At 37.4% G+C, this 18,480-nt stretch overlaps 1 protein-coding gene across 2 annotated transcripts in view; it reads right to left on the reverse strand.

Moving 5' to 3' along the window:
- POLA1 (DNA polymerase alpha 1, catalytic subunit) overlaps window positions 1-18,480 on the reverse strand; it is a 185,875-nt gene that overhangs the window by 61,023 nt on the left and 106,372 nt on the right. For both annotated transcript variants that reach the window (XM_058854715.1, XM_058854724.1), the window contains exon 35: window positions 1,365-1,481. In XM_058854715.1, coding sequence (XP_058710698.1) covers window positions 1,365-1,481 — 117 coding nt within the window. The remainder of the gene's footprint in view (window positions 1-1,364; window positions 1,482-18,480) is intronic.

Below are 18,480 nucleotides of genomic sequence, written 5' to 3' on the forward strand. Positions count from 1 at the left end.
GTAGAAAGCAGAATAATTTCCTTAAAGATCTTGTACACCTCTCCAGTAGCTAGAAATTGGATCAAAACTTGAATTTCTTCAAAGATTTTGTTGATAGCTAACATAACACTGCTAATAACCATATAAGTCTTGGCCTCTTTTCCCACTGCTATTGGTTTTCAGTTTCTTACAGCTATATACTCAGATTTATGACATAGGTGAAAGGTTTGTTTACTGACAGATTTGTTTTTCCTCCTTTTTAATTTAATGTGGTATCACCTGGTTCCAGTGATAGGAATTTGGGAACTTCTGTTCATTTTCATCCTCTCTTTAATGCTGTTCATCATCATTTGGTCTTTTTACATTCTGCAGCATTAACTTACTACTAATGCAAAAAATGGCTTTTGATCAGTCTTCTCTGAAAATGCTGCTTCAGTCCCTGGCTTTTTACTGACATTTATCCTTTGGACTTTTTACTTCTCCTGAAGACACAGGAGAATCTTACATACTGAAGGACCAAAACCAAAAGCAATCTCGTGTGGTAAATCATACAATGCTGTTCAGAGCATTCACTTAACAATCCCACCTCAAACTCTTGATTTTTTTAAAGTTTTATGTAAGTAAGAATAAATTGAAAATTTATTACAACTTGAAATCATAGATTTCCCATTTTCCTTATGGAATCTTTCTCTCTCTGGTTGTTTTATATAAATTGTCAAGATTTCTAAATGTTAAACTAACTTTCTCTTTTCTTTGAAGTGCTTTACCAGAATTTTACAACATGAAACAATCAGCTTCCTTTAATCTCAGAAACCAAGAAAACCATCAGGCAGATGGTTTTCTGGAAAACCAGACCATCTAGCTCAACATGAGGTTTAAAAGCTTCTACATTTTTCAGGCATAGAGCCAAATTCAAATGTGCAAAACCCAGAACTTCTGATCTCCTGAAAATACCGTCTTAGAGTACCCCCAGATGACGGCACAAAAACTCACCTCCAGCTCCTCAGCACCAAATTCAGCCATGTAAGAACCAATCAGAAGAAAAAAAGGTGGTTGTTTTTGGTTTGAAAGGTTTAGTTTGTTTGTCTATGTTAATTTACCTGTATTCTGGCAGAGAAATTCCAGCAAATTCTAGTTTGCTGACCAAATGCTCGTCAGCTGGAAAATTTCCAAACACAGCAGCTGCATGGCATGCTCTCTTCATAGCAATGAGGATGCAGCTTAAATGTGGAGCAGGAAAAGCATAAACAGTCCCCTTTAAACTAATAAACTCATTAAAAATTCCTGCTTAATCCTGCTACCTTTGAAAGGCAGAGTTGAGAGCCAGGTGAGCTTCAGGAGAATCCCACTCCACTTCTGTCAAAGCTTTGTCCCAGGACACTCACCTCTGGTCTCAGAACAGCCTTCTTGCAGGCTTGGCACACGGGGCCACTCCGGGAGAAACTCAGCGGAAGCCGACGGGTTCGATTCTGGCAAGTTGGCTCCTCACATATTAACCAACCCTGCACAAAGGCAGAACATAGAAAAAAATAATTTTTTACCCTAAATTCAAGTTATAGCTTGTTTTAATTCCACCTAGAAAATGAATCATAGTCAAGAAAGAAAAATATCCCAACTTTAACATCTTCTGTGAATCTGACAGTGTAATATGTACAGAGATGAAGGTCCATTAAGGACCTTGTTTAAACAATTAATGGCAGACAACAAAGCTGGAGTCTTCTTGCTTCAAAATCCCACACTGCAGTCAATCCTTCTTTGAAATATACCAAAACCCCTGTTCTTCTCTTCTCCAGTTACAACATTGACATATGACAGGAGTATTTTATCTAGCTATGTAGACCATTCAGCAAGACACTCCACTCCATTAAGCAAGACTTGAAATAAATTAAATATTTAAGTAAAATGCCATTTCTTTGCTTGTGCTTTGGACAGGAGAACCAGTTTTAAGTTTTCTATTTCCTGATGGCAGAAGCTTTCCTTTTTTATTCAAGCTTTTGGGTTGTGTTTTTTTTTCAGAAAAAAGCAAGATGTCAACATAAACTGATTCATTTAGGAAAAACTAACATTTTCCTGAGTTAAAATGAAATAAAATCTGAGACAGTTTGTCCTGTGTCAGCTCAGGCAGACAATGCAAAAGGCTTCTCTTGAGAGAGTATGCAAGAAGGAATGATTTCAGGACTTATGTAAGGATGAACTTCTTGTGCCACGTTCAACCATAGGCTAAAAACAATTGTTGAAGATCATCTGTAAGAACCACCAACAGAAGATACTTAAGGAAACTCTTCCAAAGATTTTCCCAGCTTTTGGAAATAGCTCAAGGGCTCCCTGAATCATGGTCTCTGTATTCAGTGGTGACTGAATTAATACATTAATGATACATTAAGGATCCAAATGAACTTCAAATGCTTTTCAAACTCATGTAAACTTTAAGCATCTGCAACATCCTGCAGAACCATAAACTATATGGAAAAGTACTTTATTTTTCTTGAACATACCCCCCCACACACAGCTTCTCTTTTAACACTTCTTAGTTCTTGCATCAGGAGAGACTAGGAAAAATCATTCTGCATTCACCTTCTTTGTGCCACTCATGATTTTACAGACCTCCACACATCTATCACATCACCTTCAATCAAAGTCTTTCCCAAACCACAGTACTAATTTACTTAGTTGTTCCTTGTCTGGAAACCACTCCAAATCTTTGTTGTCTTTCTCTGAATGTCTCCCAGCTCTTTTTGGAAATGAGAGAGTGTGGGACAATAGGACAATTGGGGAGGGAGATGAAACCAGTACTGCACACTGTATTCAAGATACCAATGAACATGGATTTGTGCAGAAACAGAATGTTATTTACCATCTTGTTCTCTGCTCATTTTTCTCCTCAATTTCTGTCTGCCTAGAGCACACTACTGAGCATCTGGGCATTGAGCAGTCATTTCCAGAAAGATATTTATTATTTTTCAAGAATTATAGTTTTATTCTTCCCAACTAGGTCAATAATACAATGAACACAAAATTAAGATTTTTTTTTTTAGCATTTCCTCACTTCCACTTACTTGGCAGCGCATATACGCTTCTATTGTTAACTGAGAAGTCAACTTAGTCTTCCTGCAACTCTTAAGCAGTTCCTGCTTTTACCACCCTGAGCAGCTCAACCCTGTCAAACTCTGCATTTCAGACTGGTGATGTCTCTGCTGGGTTATTTTTGCCCATTTCCAAATTTTTTGTTGTTCCTGCAAGGAAGTTAAATCCAATCATACCTGGATCCCTGGTGCTTTGACAGAAAAGTTATGAATCAGAGGACAACTCAGAAAGTTGCTTGCTTCCATTCTCACTAGCTCTTTGACAAGCTGTCCCAATGTTATGCTCTGGCAATGACTTCTACCTAATTTCCACTTGGATTTCAACTTAAAAATATATTCTATAATAATTTCAGAAGTGCTCCAAGACTGTTTTAGTTTTTATCTTTTTAAGATGAATCCTCCAATCCTTTCCAAATAACTTTGTTTATTCCAGAGACCTCTCCTCTTTTGCCACCTCTACAGCCATGTCATATACTCAGTATTATCCCACTTGGTGCCATCAAAACATTTCCTGCTGCTCTTGCAGAGCAGTGCTTTTACGTCCATATGGACAGAGCAGAAAAATTGTGTGGAGAACATCAAGGCAATATCAATGTATATAGCACTTCCTGAAATGTGTGCTTAAGCCCATAGTGCAGAAATGGAAAGAGTGTATTTACTTACACAGTTAGATTGATTTCACCCAACTCTGACATCTAAAGCCTGATATCCAGTTAAGCTTATCCATTATTATCTATTAGCTTACTCCATGAACCATTTATAGTAAATGGATAAAGAAAAAAGCATCTCCAAAAGCAATTCACCTAACAGATTTTGGGATGCAGAAATCCTCCCCGCTCCAGACCCTCTTAATAAAGTAAGGGGTTTTGGAAACAATATGGTCAGTGTATCGGATCACTAAGCATGAACTTTACTGTTATGTAGATCAGCAATATCAGTTTAAAACTGCACAGTGAGAAAATGTCAAGAATTCAAAAACCTTCTGTGATTTGGTCTCTTGCACAACTGTCGCCCTTGCAGTCCTAGTACCACTTTCTTTGTCATACACCATTTATTTATGACATATACTTCAGAACTGACATTAGCAATGTAAGACACTGCTCACCAAGACTGAGCGACTTCATCAACACATGGTTCACTATAAGAAATCGTAACTTAGGGCCTGACCTGACAGGCATCTGACCTGTGTCTTTTGAAGTCAGTGGGCACAAATGAGCCTCAAGTGAAAAAGACAGGCCTTGGCTTTGGTTTTGCAAAAGAACCTAAGATTTATCTCTAAAAGAGGAAGGTGCTTATTTGTTGTCTCACACTGATTAAATAACTCAGTTTAAACAGACATGGAATAACCTACCAAAAAAAAAGCTATTCAAAGATAGCATTGAGATCTTCAGGCACTCACCTACATGAATACCAAGAATATCATTAGAGCCACTGTGAGGGAAAACACAAAAACATCTTTGTAAGGATAATGAATTCTCACAGATCTTGCATTAAGTTAATTTTTAGAGACAAAAGAGATGCTCCGCTTGGAAATGTGTTTATTCTGTGGCATCTCTACCTCCTATGAAACATCTGGCAGCAATCTGACATAAACAGCACCTTAAAATACACAGCCAGGCAGGGGGAGGTGTGGAGGGTGTCCTCACCCATTCCAAAACCCTCCTGTTGAAGAACTTAATTGTTTCAGCTGTAACTATGAACAGATTCTGTGTGCACAAAGAGAACATTCATGACTCAAAACATATTAAATTACTACATATGAACTTTGAAACAATTTGTTATGTTAGAAAAACAAATAATGGAAACTGCCAGATAGTAAGATAGTTTGTTATGGAATGCAATACAAAATGCAATACTTCTGTATGGGAATGAAAAAACAAAGCCTGGAATGGGAGCAGCATCCCAGCTTCAGGTGAACAGAATACTCAAAAATAGACAATCATGAAAATAATGTATGATAAAAGTAACTGTGTTTTCTGCCACCTATTGGCCTTTTTAGCTAACAATTATGAAACAAAGGACTACACCACTCACAAGGTACAGCTTCTACTGTCTTATAAGGGAATGCATAGAAAGTCCTCTCAAACAACCACTGAGTAATGACATTTAAAGCCAGTTTCTTTATGCAATTGTTTCAGTCTAATGCAGTCACTGCTGAAGAAAGCACTGGGAGGCTCTGCTGGTTACAAAAAACAGGTGAAAAGACTGAAAACCCCCTGACTAAACTAAAAACCACAGCTTAGGATAAAAATAACCACTTAAATTCAACAGCTTACTATTAGGCTTGTTTTCAGCTACTAAGAAATAATGATCAAAATATACAAGTTTTACTGAGCAGTACATTTCTCAATAAACTATATTCAAAAAACAAAGATTTAAGTTATTGTCTACAATAAAATACCCAAATGTGTTGAGTAGATACACATGTTTGAGAACAAACTGGATGTCACTTCAATTCATATAGAAAACAGTTAATGTCATTTGTATAGACTTCCCACCAGTTATAATTAACAGTAAAGAGGTCTTTTCTTCTTTGTCACCTCTCTATTCAGGCCTTATTTGCGTTTGTACTTTCTATCTGTTAATCTCTTGTAACAAATGACAACAATAACTGTTGCTATTATGCATGGAAATTAAACATGTAGATAACTGTGTGAAGGGAGCTATTTTTGAAAAAAGCAGTATCAGAAACATGTAGCTCTTTATGTCTCTTGTTTTGCTTTGATAATTAAGCCATAGCCTTGATTTCTTTTAAACAAAAACCTTTTCCATGGACATGCATGTTGCAATCAAATTCAATACATGCATTATGTTCTGATTCAATCCGTTCAAGTGCATTATTGTTAACCCTTATTTGATCCATGCCTGTCATCTTCACTGACCAAACAAAACCAATCCTTCATTTCCCAGCAGCTATCACTGAGTCTGTAAATTAATTTGCAGTAGATCAAACAAAATCATAATAGGGAACCTTCAGCTTTGTTCTACTTGGTATCTGCAACACTGTGGGAAATGAAATACAAGCTGTCAGAGGGGGAAAAAAAAGCAACTAGCGTTTCCAAACATCATGGCCACAAATGCTTAGTTCATTTTAAAATATAAAAAAGCATGTGAAAAACCCTGAAATACATGCACAATATAAAAGAAAAATCCTTGAAGAGTATTAAGTCCATGAACTGTAGCTAATAGGGAGAAATTTGCAAGTCAAAAGTAATTTTTGTTTCTTTGTAAGTCTGTTCTTGAGAATTAGCCTCTCCCATTCTAATGATCAACAAGCATTAGAAATATTACCCCAAAATACATAGGCAAGTGGTTTTGCAACAGCCTTTCAAACAGAAGTTGCAGGGGTCAACAACATGCATTTACTGAGCTTTATCTTAATAATTTTTACAAATTACATTTGACAATGTAGCTTGGTTGCGCCTGCTACAGTAGAGGACTGAATGTGCTTCTCTAAGACACTTCAGTTCCGCATCTGTTCCTGCCTTTAGATAGTCTGGATGCTGAGGCACTACAACACTTTAAAGATTCACGTGGAATGAAAAAATGCGCTGGTAAAAAGCAGAAAGCTGCAAGCACTGAAAATTATTCATAAGTCACTATCAGTTAGTTCAGAGTTGAACTGACTTGTAATCCACGCTCGCTTCTCTGGACTCTTCCTCCCCATTGAAGACAATATAAATGTGGATTTTTGAAAATGGGGTCTTGGTGGATGATGCCCAATCTCAGACGGCTGGTATATCTGAGCACATTACACCCCAAACCCATGTCTCCAGCACTGCAGCACTGAAGTTGTCACCTTACACCATCAAATGCACCAGAAGGGAAGCACAGAAAGCCAGCCTGAACATGCTATCCTAGCCAGCCAGCTTAAGCCTGCTGCTCATGTCACCAATCAGAAAACCAGTTTTTGGAAGGCTGAATGTGAGACAGTGCAACAAAGATTTTCTGATCCAGGTAGCATTGGGACTTGCTAATCGAGACACCTGCACTTCACACTGGCCTTTCTTTTCATACCACTCTTACAAAAGCATATTATTTCCTCTCATTCCAAGACCAGAAGCTTCAAAACCTGCTTTCCTGACACCATCCATTATTATGGATAGTATTGCCTAACAGGGAAAACCTAGCTGAAGTGGCTTGAAATCCTCTGGAAGGATGAGGTTCCACCAATACTGCATTACTGGATACACTATCAAATCTATTGATCTCCCCAAGCAATATTAAAAGACAGATGATTTTATGAAGTTAAATCAGGCAGTTCATCATGGCAACAGAGGACTTAAATCAGTGACCTGAAAGCTACCAGTTCCAATTGCAATAATTTGTTCCACATGTATGGTGTGTTCTCCCTGTCCCACCTGTGTGTTCTGTAAACAGCTGAGTTTTTGGGGGAACAGACAAACTTTCCTACAGTAATAGACAACATGTCAGGAACTAGAACCACAACCTCTGTTTGCATATTCTTTGGCCAGTGTTTTGACTATCAGTAGTAACTACATCTTTTGAAGATTACATCATGATATTACACTTCCAGTGTGAAAGGTGATATGAATATTGACTTAAAGATGAGCTCTTGTTTTGAGAAGTTTTTCTGCTGCGTACCAGAAATCAAATTACTTTGAAGTAATTTCAGCATCTAATCTGCTTTCTTGCCTTTTCAGAACAAAGAAACACTCTAGTAATAACACTGGCACAATCCAATGTATCTGCCCCACCTTGGTGAGACACCAGCAGCAATGAAAGTCTGAGTGATAATGTGAGAACTAAGGTCACGCACTGGAATTTCAGCAGACAAAGCAGACCTGAGTGACACCTACCTGCCACTGCTACAATGCCAAGAACAAATCCCCTCAGGTCAGGAATGCTATCATAAATAGTGAAATAAGACTCCACCAGTAAACTTTACCCACTTAGTAATGTGAATCATAGAATCATTAGCATTGGAAAAGACCTCTAAGACCGGAGTCTAGCCACTATCCCAGCAGGCCAGCTGCCACATCCACACAGCTTTTGAACACCTCCAGAGACAGTGATTCCACCACTCCAGTTAAGTTCAGTATAGCGTAGGTTCCTCAGGCAACACCCCACATTTTTGTAAGGAAATTAACCTGATAAAAACCTCAGAGGATGCACTGTTGTAAACAAACTGATCCTGATGCTGCTAGACACAAGAAAGTCACAGACTTATTTAACTTTTGAAAAGGTTTTTCCAGATGGAGGACTTGCTGAGGTCAGAACTGGTATAATCAGAAACACACACCTCTCTTGCAGGAACAGTAACTCTGCAGGGTCCTGGTGCCTGTCTGTTCTGTGCCTGTTCCATAGCTGCCTCATCCTGAATGTCCCTCCAGAGCAAGTACAAAGACACATCAGAGAGCTGCTTGAATGATCTTATGGATGGAGTAACTTATCTGTGAGACTACCAAGGCAGAGTCAGTGTAGCATGCTTTGATCAGGAGGGCTCCTCACGGGTGATACCTTAAGATTAAGAAAATTCTTCATAAAGGCAAAATTCTTAGACAGTATTGTCAGAAAAAAAAAAAAAATTGAGAGAAACAAAAAGAAGGTGCTGCCACAGAAGAGCATAACATATCTGGAAAATGAGCCATGAGGCTTCCCTTCTTTGCTTCCCCCTAGGAAAATGACCACCATCAGAACTTAAGCCTTTATAAGGAGCATCTTCTCTGTTTTGGCATTTTTCCTATCAAGGAATATCTCCTTGATAAGTAATAAACAGGCACACTATTTACAAGACTCATGCAAACCAACCCTAAAAAATGGAGTAATGAAGTTAAAAGCAATCACTGATGCAGAATTCTGGGTCAGCAACTTTTCCAGGATCCTTCAAAGCCTGATATTTTCCAAGCAAATCAGTTACCAAGCACTAATGAAAACATGTACGTGTGACACCATGAGAGAGATCTCAATTTATTTGCGAAGGAAATCCAGGGGACTTGCAAAGCCTCTTCCATTAGAGACCTTGGACATACTGAGCTCTCAGAGTAGTATATGGAGAGACATTGTTTTTGATATATCAGGCATTCCAGTCTTCTTTTCACTTCAACAAAAAATTAATGGAGAAGCTCTCTCCACTTCTTTAATATTTTACTACAAGGAGATCAAATCCTACTAAATCAAAAGCCCTAAGGTTATGTTCAAGAGATCACTTGCTTGCTAGAGAAGAGGAAAGTCTAAACTCCATGTGAGAATTTTAAAATGCAAAAGAATTTCACAGCAAAGAGTGTGTGCAAGGTCTCTCTGTCAGGCATAACTGAAACTTTTAAGTCAAAATCATCTTAGAACTAAGTTGAAATATTTGCACTCCAATTTGAGTATATAAGACAAAGATGATTTTCAAGAATATTTTCAGATTTTGTACCACTGTAACATTTAATCATCTCTGAATAATAAATCCCTTTGATATTTTACAGACTCTTCAAATAAATTGTTTTATATAAGGAACTGGGTGAAAAATCCACTACTGATGCTGGCTGACTAGAACTTTTCTTATTTTAAGTGGAATAAGTACCATGTTAAACATGCTGCCAAGCTTGTTGCAGATGAAAGACATCACAGCATATGCTTACAATAGTGAAACATTTTAGGTTAGCATAAATTCTTTATACATTTACACTATAGCTTTAATCCCTTACCCAGGGCATGCTTCTTCTATGTTTTCTGACATTTTGTTAGGTGTGTACATTTTGGCAAAACAAATGGTTTTAATAACTATTATAGTAGCAGCAACTAAAATTAGTTCCTGAAGTTTATACATAAAGCTAACTGTAATGCATTAAGAAATCTGATCACAGATCCAGCATGGTATATGACTATTCAGATCACAAGAGGAGGACCTATTTTATCAACTCACTCTTGGCGATTGAGATCATATTAACTTTTCTTTTTCTGTACAATAAATATCGTAGCTAGCTTCTCATCCAGAAAAAATAGGTTACATTTCCCAGTATGAGTATTTTTAGTCAGATGCTACCTGATCATCCAATTTAGGGAAAATGTAAACAGTGACCACAGCATTTCACACTCCATTTCATGCTGCCTCACTTCAATGGAAGTTGGATGATATGAATTCAATTGCTTTTCTAAGCATTTCCTTATTTTCAGAGATTCTTGAGTTTTGGCCTATATAACTGATCAGAATTCAGCTGTGGGATGGAGTGGATAACAAAAACTCTTATAAAGAAAGGAAATTCCTTTCCTGAAGGCTCACTCTCCTCCTCTAGAATTCTGCATTATCCAGGCTGATGAACAGATAGACGTGATCTCTTAGGAAAAATGCAAAGCTGTCTCTTAAATGAAAGATAAAAAGAGGAAATATGCCTTTGAAAGTGTATTATTTGAAAGCTGGAGAAGACTTGGTCCTGGAGAAGACTGGTTATATACCCAGTATTATCACATGACCCACATTAAATGATGTATCAAATAGAAGCTTAGTTACTTAGCCAGTAACTTCCAAGTCAAAGGCAAATGATCACTTTAACACTCAGTGCTGGCAAAAGAGAAGGACACCCACTCCAAAACATTCCTGTTCCCAGAGACACTTGCATCTGTTGTCTCAGTTCTCCACTGGAAAACTGCCACCCCAAGGGCACCTGGAATCAATGGGAACTACACCTTCACAGGACCAGCCGGAAGGTCCAAAACAACTACACAAATGGTAATTGAAGGCAAGGTAGCTACACTGACTTGCTACCTTAAAGAAAGCATGAATAAGGACATAAACAGCACCTGAATTTCTCAGAACACAAAATGTCCTTCTATCTTAAAAAAGCTGGTGATACTAGAATGGTAAAAGCTCTGATGTAGATTCCAGGTGGCCATTTGGGAAGTGAATCGCTTTGGATTTTATGGAACATGGCCATAAATTTGAGGATTTACCCATAACAAAATTCTGTCCCATAGCATACTTTTTAGGAGTTCCTTCAGAACTTGCGTATCTCACAGTCCAATCAGCAATGCATCACTGTTGTGAGGCAAAGTTAGCCACAGAATATCAAATGCCTGTTTAAAGGCTACCAAAAATGAAAGTCTGTAGAGTTTCAAGAATGGTATTTTGAAATTCTGAATATTCCAAAACAATAGAACTTGAATTGTATTCTAATCCATAACTGGAAAAAAAAATTTAAAAAAGGAGGAAACCACCCAAGATCGAAAGAAAACTTAATTATTTTCAAGAAAACATTATTCTCAGCATTATCTGTTATATCAGTTTTACCACTGAAAGTCTTGGAGGTGTGTGTATGTGATCAAAACAAGAGATAACCGAAGAAGCAAGAAATGCACCTTAGCCTGCATCCCCTCCCCCAAGAACTGAAACACTCAAGCTAACATAAAAAATGTTTTAAACAAAATTATCAAACAAGATGTAAGTGAAAAATATCTTGTAGGTCAATGTAAGAGTTTTACATGCTATTAAAAATTGATTTTTTTCAAGATACCTTTAGATGTACAGTCACATGTCATTTCATAAATGTTATTTGAAACTTATTGATCTCATTTGTGCAAAGCCCAGGCTCCATCATCAGCCTGCTGAAAGGATAATAGAGCACTCGAAACCCTTGTGATAGATTTGATACAAACAGTGGCCCTCATTTTAGCACATGTAATAGCACCACAAGTGGACAAATTCCAACCTTAACAGTTGTACATTACAAACTAAATTAGCAAATATATTCTGCTTTACTTCACATCAAATCCAATACCTTGGTCTTCTTATCTTCACTAAAATAAGGTTCTAGTCACCAAAATGCAGCACAAAAGATTAAAAAGTGTTCTCACGCTGACACACCACTCACAAAGAGACCCAGCTATTACCAACAATTTTATTTCACTTAAGACAAACAGAAAACAGCTAAACTGGACCTTGAGCAAGCACCTGAAAGACGACATACTTAAAATGACTACACATGGGAAACAAAATTGAGAAAAGGATCAGTGAAAGAAGCCCTACAGATTTCTGCACTTGAGAGCAAAAACCTCTAGAAGGACATTTAAGTCCATTCTGCCAAAATACTCTCACTATTCACACAACTCAAAGGAAGCCATATTCTTAGGCTACAATAGGTCACAACTAAGTACAGTACCTTGCTTCAGAAAGAATTTTGCTTTGTCTGTCAACTATCAACAAGGCACAAAGAGCTCATACAGCCCATCCATGTATTGCTTGTCAAACAGTAAGAACGCAAAAGATTTCTTAAAAACTATGCCTCTAGCTTGGTTAGAAAGCTAAAAACACTCCACTGCCCCCAATTACTACACAATTCTGTTATTTTCCTTCTCCCCTCAAATTTTTGTACAGTCCTTGAATTTTTCAGACTTGTCATGATGAACTTCCTGCAAGACATCAGATGTAAGATAGAACACACAAAGGTTTTGCTCATATACATGGCACCTCCAGTAAGGTTTGTCAACTCTAGTATATATTTCAAGCTGGTAAAGAGACAAAAAGATTGTTTATGTGAAGCATTTATCTTTGCAATATGGTTACAAACATCTCTGAATACTGAAGGAGTTAACAGAATTCCAAAAACTTTAGAGGTGGTAATGCACATACACGGGTATTTAACTTCAGAGGGGCTCAGAAGAGTTAAAGGTAATGGCAGAGAAAGCCGTCTCAACAGTCTGGTCACCTTAAACTAGAGAACTTTAAAGCAACACTAAGCAGTGTTTGTTCATTTAAGTTTAATTATTTTCTCCTTGAGAATGGCACTAATGAAACTGAATATCTTTCATGGTTTCGAAGAGCAGTCTGAATGGTCTGTAAACAGGACTGGGGGCAGACGAGAGAACTGGCTGAGCCAGGGGGTTGCTAGGTGATGCAGAATGTAAACCCACAAACTTGTTCAGGTTTACTTTGCTTTCATGCTGCTCTCTCACAGGCTCTCCAAAGTTTTGAGAATTAATTTCCAGGTAGCTATTTAAAAAACAAAAAGCAGAAATAATTAAAAAAGAAAACTCCTTAATCCTTCTCACCTCTTCTCTCCCTTCCCCTGCTACCCCTACAAGAATAATAAAGACAAAAAGAAATTCATGGCACTAAAGTGCAGGAAACTATTCCCTCTATATACTTGTATGTAACTGCTGAAGACTGGTTATTATGAAAAACTTTTAATATTTTCTGCTTGAATTGTGCTTGTAAATGTAAATAAAAATGAATTCTGGAACAATACATTGGGCCTTTAAAATACTTAAACTGAATATACAGTCTTATTTACTAACATTTCCACCACAGATTACAAAAGCAAACTTTTCAGTACAGCCATGTGTTTCTACCTCCACCCTTTTCAGAGCTGTGGTTATTTTTTTTTCCCCTAAAGTATCTGATCAGAGATTGTCCGGTAAGAGCACTTTATTAGATCATCAGTCAGAGGGTTTTACAAGCACCAAGAGCTATGGGCTCAAATGCAGCACATCAGTTTTAATAGCCGAAGGTCTAATAGTAAACTGCAGATACTGCTGAGAACTTTCCATGCACTGAACTCTTGAAAAAGCACCATCTCTCAAGCTTAAATGCAGCTGCCTCTTTCAATGCCGCAAATGGGTAAATTTGACAAAAAAGCCACCATTAAGACTACATGAAAGGCTCAAGACAACATCCTTTCAATGCTTTGTACTTCAGTAATCAGATGTACTTACTCACCCCCTCCCCCAAACCCGATCAAGAACTATTTCTGAATGGTAGGAAATAATTCCACTTTGTACATCTTTTAGTTAATCAAGACTTTCTATTCAGCAATTTGACCTTTTGTTCAAAACAGGATTATCAGTTTTTTCGCCAGTTACCAAGGGCGACTCGCATGGTGAACATAATTGCAATAATTTGCAAAACACCATGGCAACCCACATTACAACTAGGTAAATACTGGTCTTTTGTGCTACATTGTTATTTTCAGAGATGCTGAAGTCAAAGAACGAATGACAAATGAACACAAAATTTATATTTGCTTTGTCTCAAAAGAGAAGAAAATTGATAACAAGAATTGGGGGGAAACCGACTACAGCTGTAATTTCTAACTTGATTAATTAGGATGGTAACAGTCCTTAACAGTATATTCAACAAACAGCCCTGACTTAGTCTCTCCACCCACCTCTCTCTCTCTCTACACTACTACCACTAACCCCCACCCCAGACAAATTTTTTCAGCTAGGAGAACAAACAACTCCATTTGCTCTTTTCTTCAACTTAATGGAATCCTTAATTACAGAATATTGTTCTCCTGCTCTTCATTACACTGAAAACTGAAAGTGAGAGAGAGATGAGGAGGAGGAGGAGGAAGATGGTGCCAAGCAGACAGGGTAGCTACAGTCATCCTTCCTGCCTTTGCTTTTTTTGTCCATAGCAGACCTAAAGATGAGATGGCATTTTTTGTGGGTTTTTTTTTTTTTTCTGTTTTTAATATTAGCAGCTGTTGCATAGCAAATAATTAAGTAAACTAGTGCTCAAGTTCTCTCCTGGCAGCATAAATAAGACATGAAAGCTTAAGTCAAGTCATGATTAAAATCCAAATCAGAGAGGAAACAGCTGCTTAAAAAGAAAACAAAAATCTATTAAAATTATATGACTGGGTGGCTTCTAACAGAATACTTACTGTATTAAAACATTTTCCAATGAATAGAATTATAATACACAATAAAGTAATATTTTTAAACTTTATTTCTTTACAGTTGTAAGGAACTTATTGTTACAGCATAGTTTACAGTATAGGCTTCTAGAGTAAGACTCAAAAAAATCACACTAAAACCAAATTTTCAGAAATAGCTTGGAAATAAAGAGAAATTATTTCACCTAAGAAAAAAAAATTGCTGAAAAGTGTACTACATGTTACCAATGGATGCCACACTAAATTTGCTATATTTTAGTGGAACACAAGTTCTGTGCTGAAAAATTTATTATGCCACAGTGAGCTGATTGAATGATTGAGAGCTTAATTTTCATGATATCATTAATTAAAACAAGTTGTGCCTTTATACAGACCAATTCCTGTCATCAGATGTATGCATATGTTCCTTGTGAAATGCAATGGCACCCTTTAGCAGTAGATTTTTCACATACAGAGTGGATTTGAAATACATTAAGATCAAGAAGCCTGCAATCAGAAGCCAGGGTAATCCTCATCTCAGTTCCCTGTATGTACAAATCACGTGTCAATTTAGAGTTAAAGGGCCGCATGTATATTTTAATTCTTTCTAAAGTATTGGATTGCCTTTACAATAAAACAGGTTTTCGAAGTGGAAAGAGCTACTGCTGAATCCCTGTGTGCTGGGAACACTGGAGAGAGTATGCAATAAAACGAAAGCGATGAAAACAAAGTGCTAAAGTCAACTGAACATGCCTGAGGGTGCTGAAATACACCACTGCCACTACACAAATTCTCTGTGCTGCTGGCCAAGTCACTTCCAGTTCACCCAATGGACCCACAAGCAATGAGCGCCTCAGGAATCAGCTGAGACCCAACTGCAACCTGCAAGTTCTTCATCAGGCAGTACTATACACTGAAAAAACAGGTCCTTTGATCCACAAATTGGGCACCCAAACTTATGAACACATTCCAAGTTCATTCCTCTAGGCCTCATCTCTTTGACAAACAAATAATAATTGACCTGTCGCTTAACACACAGCTCTTGTAAAGATGATTTTTAAGAGGCACTTGATCCCGCAGTGTGCCACAGAAAACTCCATGAGAAAATAAATAATCCTAGGCAAAGTTTCAGAGAGTGCATTCAATAAGGTAAAGAGCATCCACAATGCAATGGAGAGAAACAAACACAGACCAGCTGCTCATCTAATAAGTGCTGTCCCACCTGTACACATTGAAAAAAACACAAAATGGGATAACACCATACATAAATGATCTGCATTAAACTTCAGTAAACAGTATTCACTCTGTATCTTCAACTTTCAAATGTCCAACTCTGTAGTATCAGGATCTCTCTTCTATTTTTAAATATTTTTTTAAAATACATTCTTCTTCAAAACAGGGTTTAAAAGAATAAACAGATTTTGCACCTTGAAATAAACAGTGGCCCATAATAACTTTTTATCTTCTCTGAAAGCAATGCATTTTGCCCAGTATTTCCCAACAGCAGAGGGAGGAAAGTATTTATGAATTTTCTCATGCTTTTCTTTTTCTATTAAGCCAACCAGATTCCAATATAACTGCTTGGGTTTTGTGCCCAAATTTTCACAGGCAATCTTCACCCACACCTGCCTCATCATGCTATTTCAAGCCCATCTGCCCAGCCAGGTGCTTATCCAGCAGACACCATATTTAAACATTCTAATTCAACCAACTCCACTCAATTCGACTGCTTTGCTTTTAGTTTCATCTACAACCACTTAGGGCCAGCTCCAGTCTCCAATGTGCCATACTCCAGTCTCTTTTCCTCATCTAAAATCAATTCTAGGCATTTTTGGGTTGGTTTCTTGGTTTTGTGGGGCTTTTTTGGTTTTTAATTATTAATCATGCCTAGGCTCCTACTCCACACTACAAACTTTTCTTAAAGTTTTGTAAAATTATCAAATCTAGATAGATTTTCTTAGGACAATGAAAGTCATCCAACAGAAAGGAGGAAAGAAGGATAAAGCATCTACTCTTCCTCATAGCCAAATGTTAAGGACTTCAAAGCCGTAGCACCTACATTTTGGGTGTGACAAGGTCACCTGAACAACATTGACACTGCTTTTACTGCAACACCTTAAAAGAAGCAAGTGATTATAATTCAAGCATGCCTGTGGGCTTCAATGGAACTGATTTATATTACATCAGATTTCCCCTCTCCCTCAGGACCTCACTAGGCAGGTTCATACACCAAGATGTCTACATTTGAACTGCAACTTAATTTTTTTGGAACTTTGATTTGGAATAATTAAACCAAATCTGTAGCATGCTTTATTCTGAGATAATAAACATATACTTCCCTACTTAACTCTGCCTTAAATGAGACTTTTCTTCCTGCTACCATTAATTAAACTAAGCATCAAGCAAGACACTTGAAAATCTCAAAAAAACTTTTGCTATGTATTATGGGATGGTCAGGCTTCCTCCTTGGCTTCTCCTCAGATTTCCACTCCTGTAATTCCTCTCAACACTTGCCCACAGCTCTTTGCTCCAGTCTCCTTAGGTTGCTCTCAAGCTCTGCCTTGGACCTGCCTCTTCTTTTTGAAAAAGAGAGCTCTTGTTCTGCCTTCCTACTGACTTTGATGTAATTTGCCTTTCCCTGTACTGTAAGAATGCATAATTCTTCACTTCTTCAGCAGGGACTGATGTATCATCTCCATGTTAATAACAAACACCTTCTGAGGAGTATCTCCATACATGGCACACCACCTGCTCCAGATGCAATCTGGAGATTGAGACAAGAGGTCAAAGGGAGATGAAATTTTGAGAGTTTATATCCTTTTAATAATTAAGAATTGAAAAGGGTTATAAACTGAGCTTATATACTTGCTATAAAGAACTGATCTCCAGCAGCCAAGTGAAGTCAGAAATAAACAACAGCATCTCTGAAGAGCTGTTGTGGGTTAGATGAAAACAGAAAAAAACATGTTTTATTTAATCTTGAAAAAACATTAATCCATTTTAGGTTAAAATTTCAGCCAAGAAACAGCTTTAGACAAATCTGGCATACAAAACAGCAACACAGACACCTAAAATGTGGCAATGCTTCAAAATTTTAAAACTTATTTTTTTCAAAATTTATACCCATGTAATATATGGAAAATTTTATTAACATCTGCTTTGAGGCTAGTATGAAGAAAATGAGAAGGACATGGGTTCAGGGAGAACAACAGCAGAAAGTACGGGGCTTTTGTGTGTTGTTTTTTTAAAATCTCTTCAACTATTCTGGACACCAACTAAAGTAACCAGATGGATCTTTAAAAACTGATGCTCCTGTGTAAGCATTAAAAAAAGGCCAACTCAACAGAAATAAGGGCCTGCCATAAACCCAGCGAACTAAAAAGCATGAGAATAGGGAAAGAATGACTGGTTTTTGTTTCTGGTGACAGACACAGAAAGCAAAATAATACAACATTTTTGCTGCAGTGATTTTTTGTTTATTTTTAATCTAACACTCAAAACTTTTATTTAGTAAATCACATTCAGTAAGAACAAGCTGCATAAAATCACCAGGTAAAGTATAATCCTTCAAATGCATTATGGTTCTGTTTTTTAAACAGGTTAGCTGCTACCAAGACCTGCAAGGCCCTTAAAGCCAACAACTCAATACCAAAATTGTATGGCCCAGGAGAGCTTTCTGACTGCAAACACTTGAGAGCAGAACAGGTTATTTGTTACATGCTGTCTGCTAGAAAAAAAACTTGCTGCTACGGTGTAGCTTCTTGGAGTTTGTAAAAGACATGCCATACATGTTGCCCCAAGTCTCTAAAACTAGTATT

Source organism: Poecile atricapillus, chromosome 1 (assembly GCF_030490865.1).
Source record: "Poecile atricapillus isolate bPoeAtr1 chromosome 1, bPoeAtr1.hap1, whole genome shotgun sequence".
NCBI lineage: Eukaryota > Metazoa > Chordata > Aves > Passeriformes > Paridae > Poecile > Poecile atricapillus.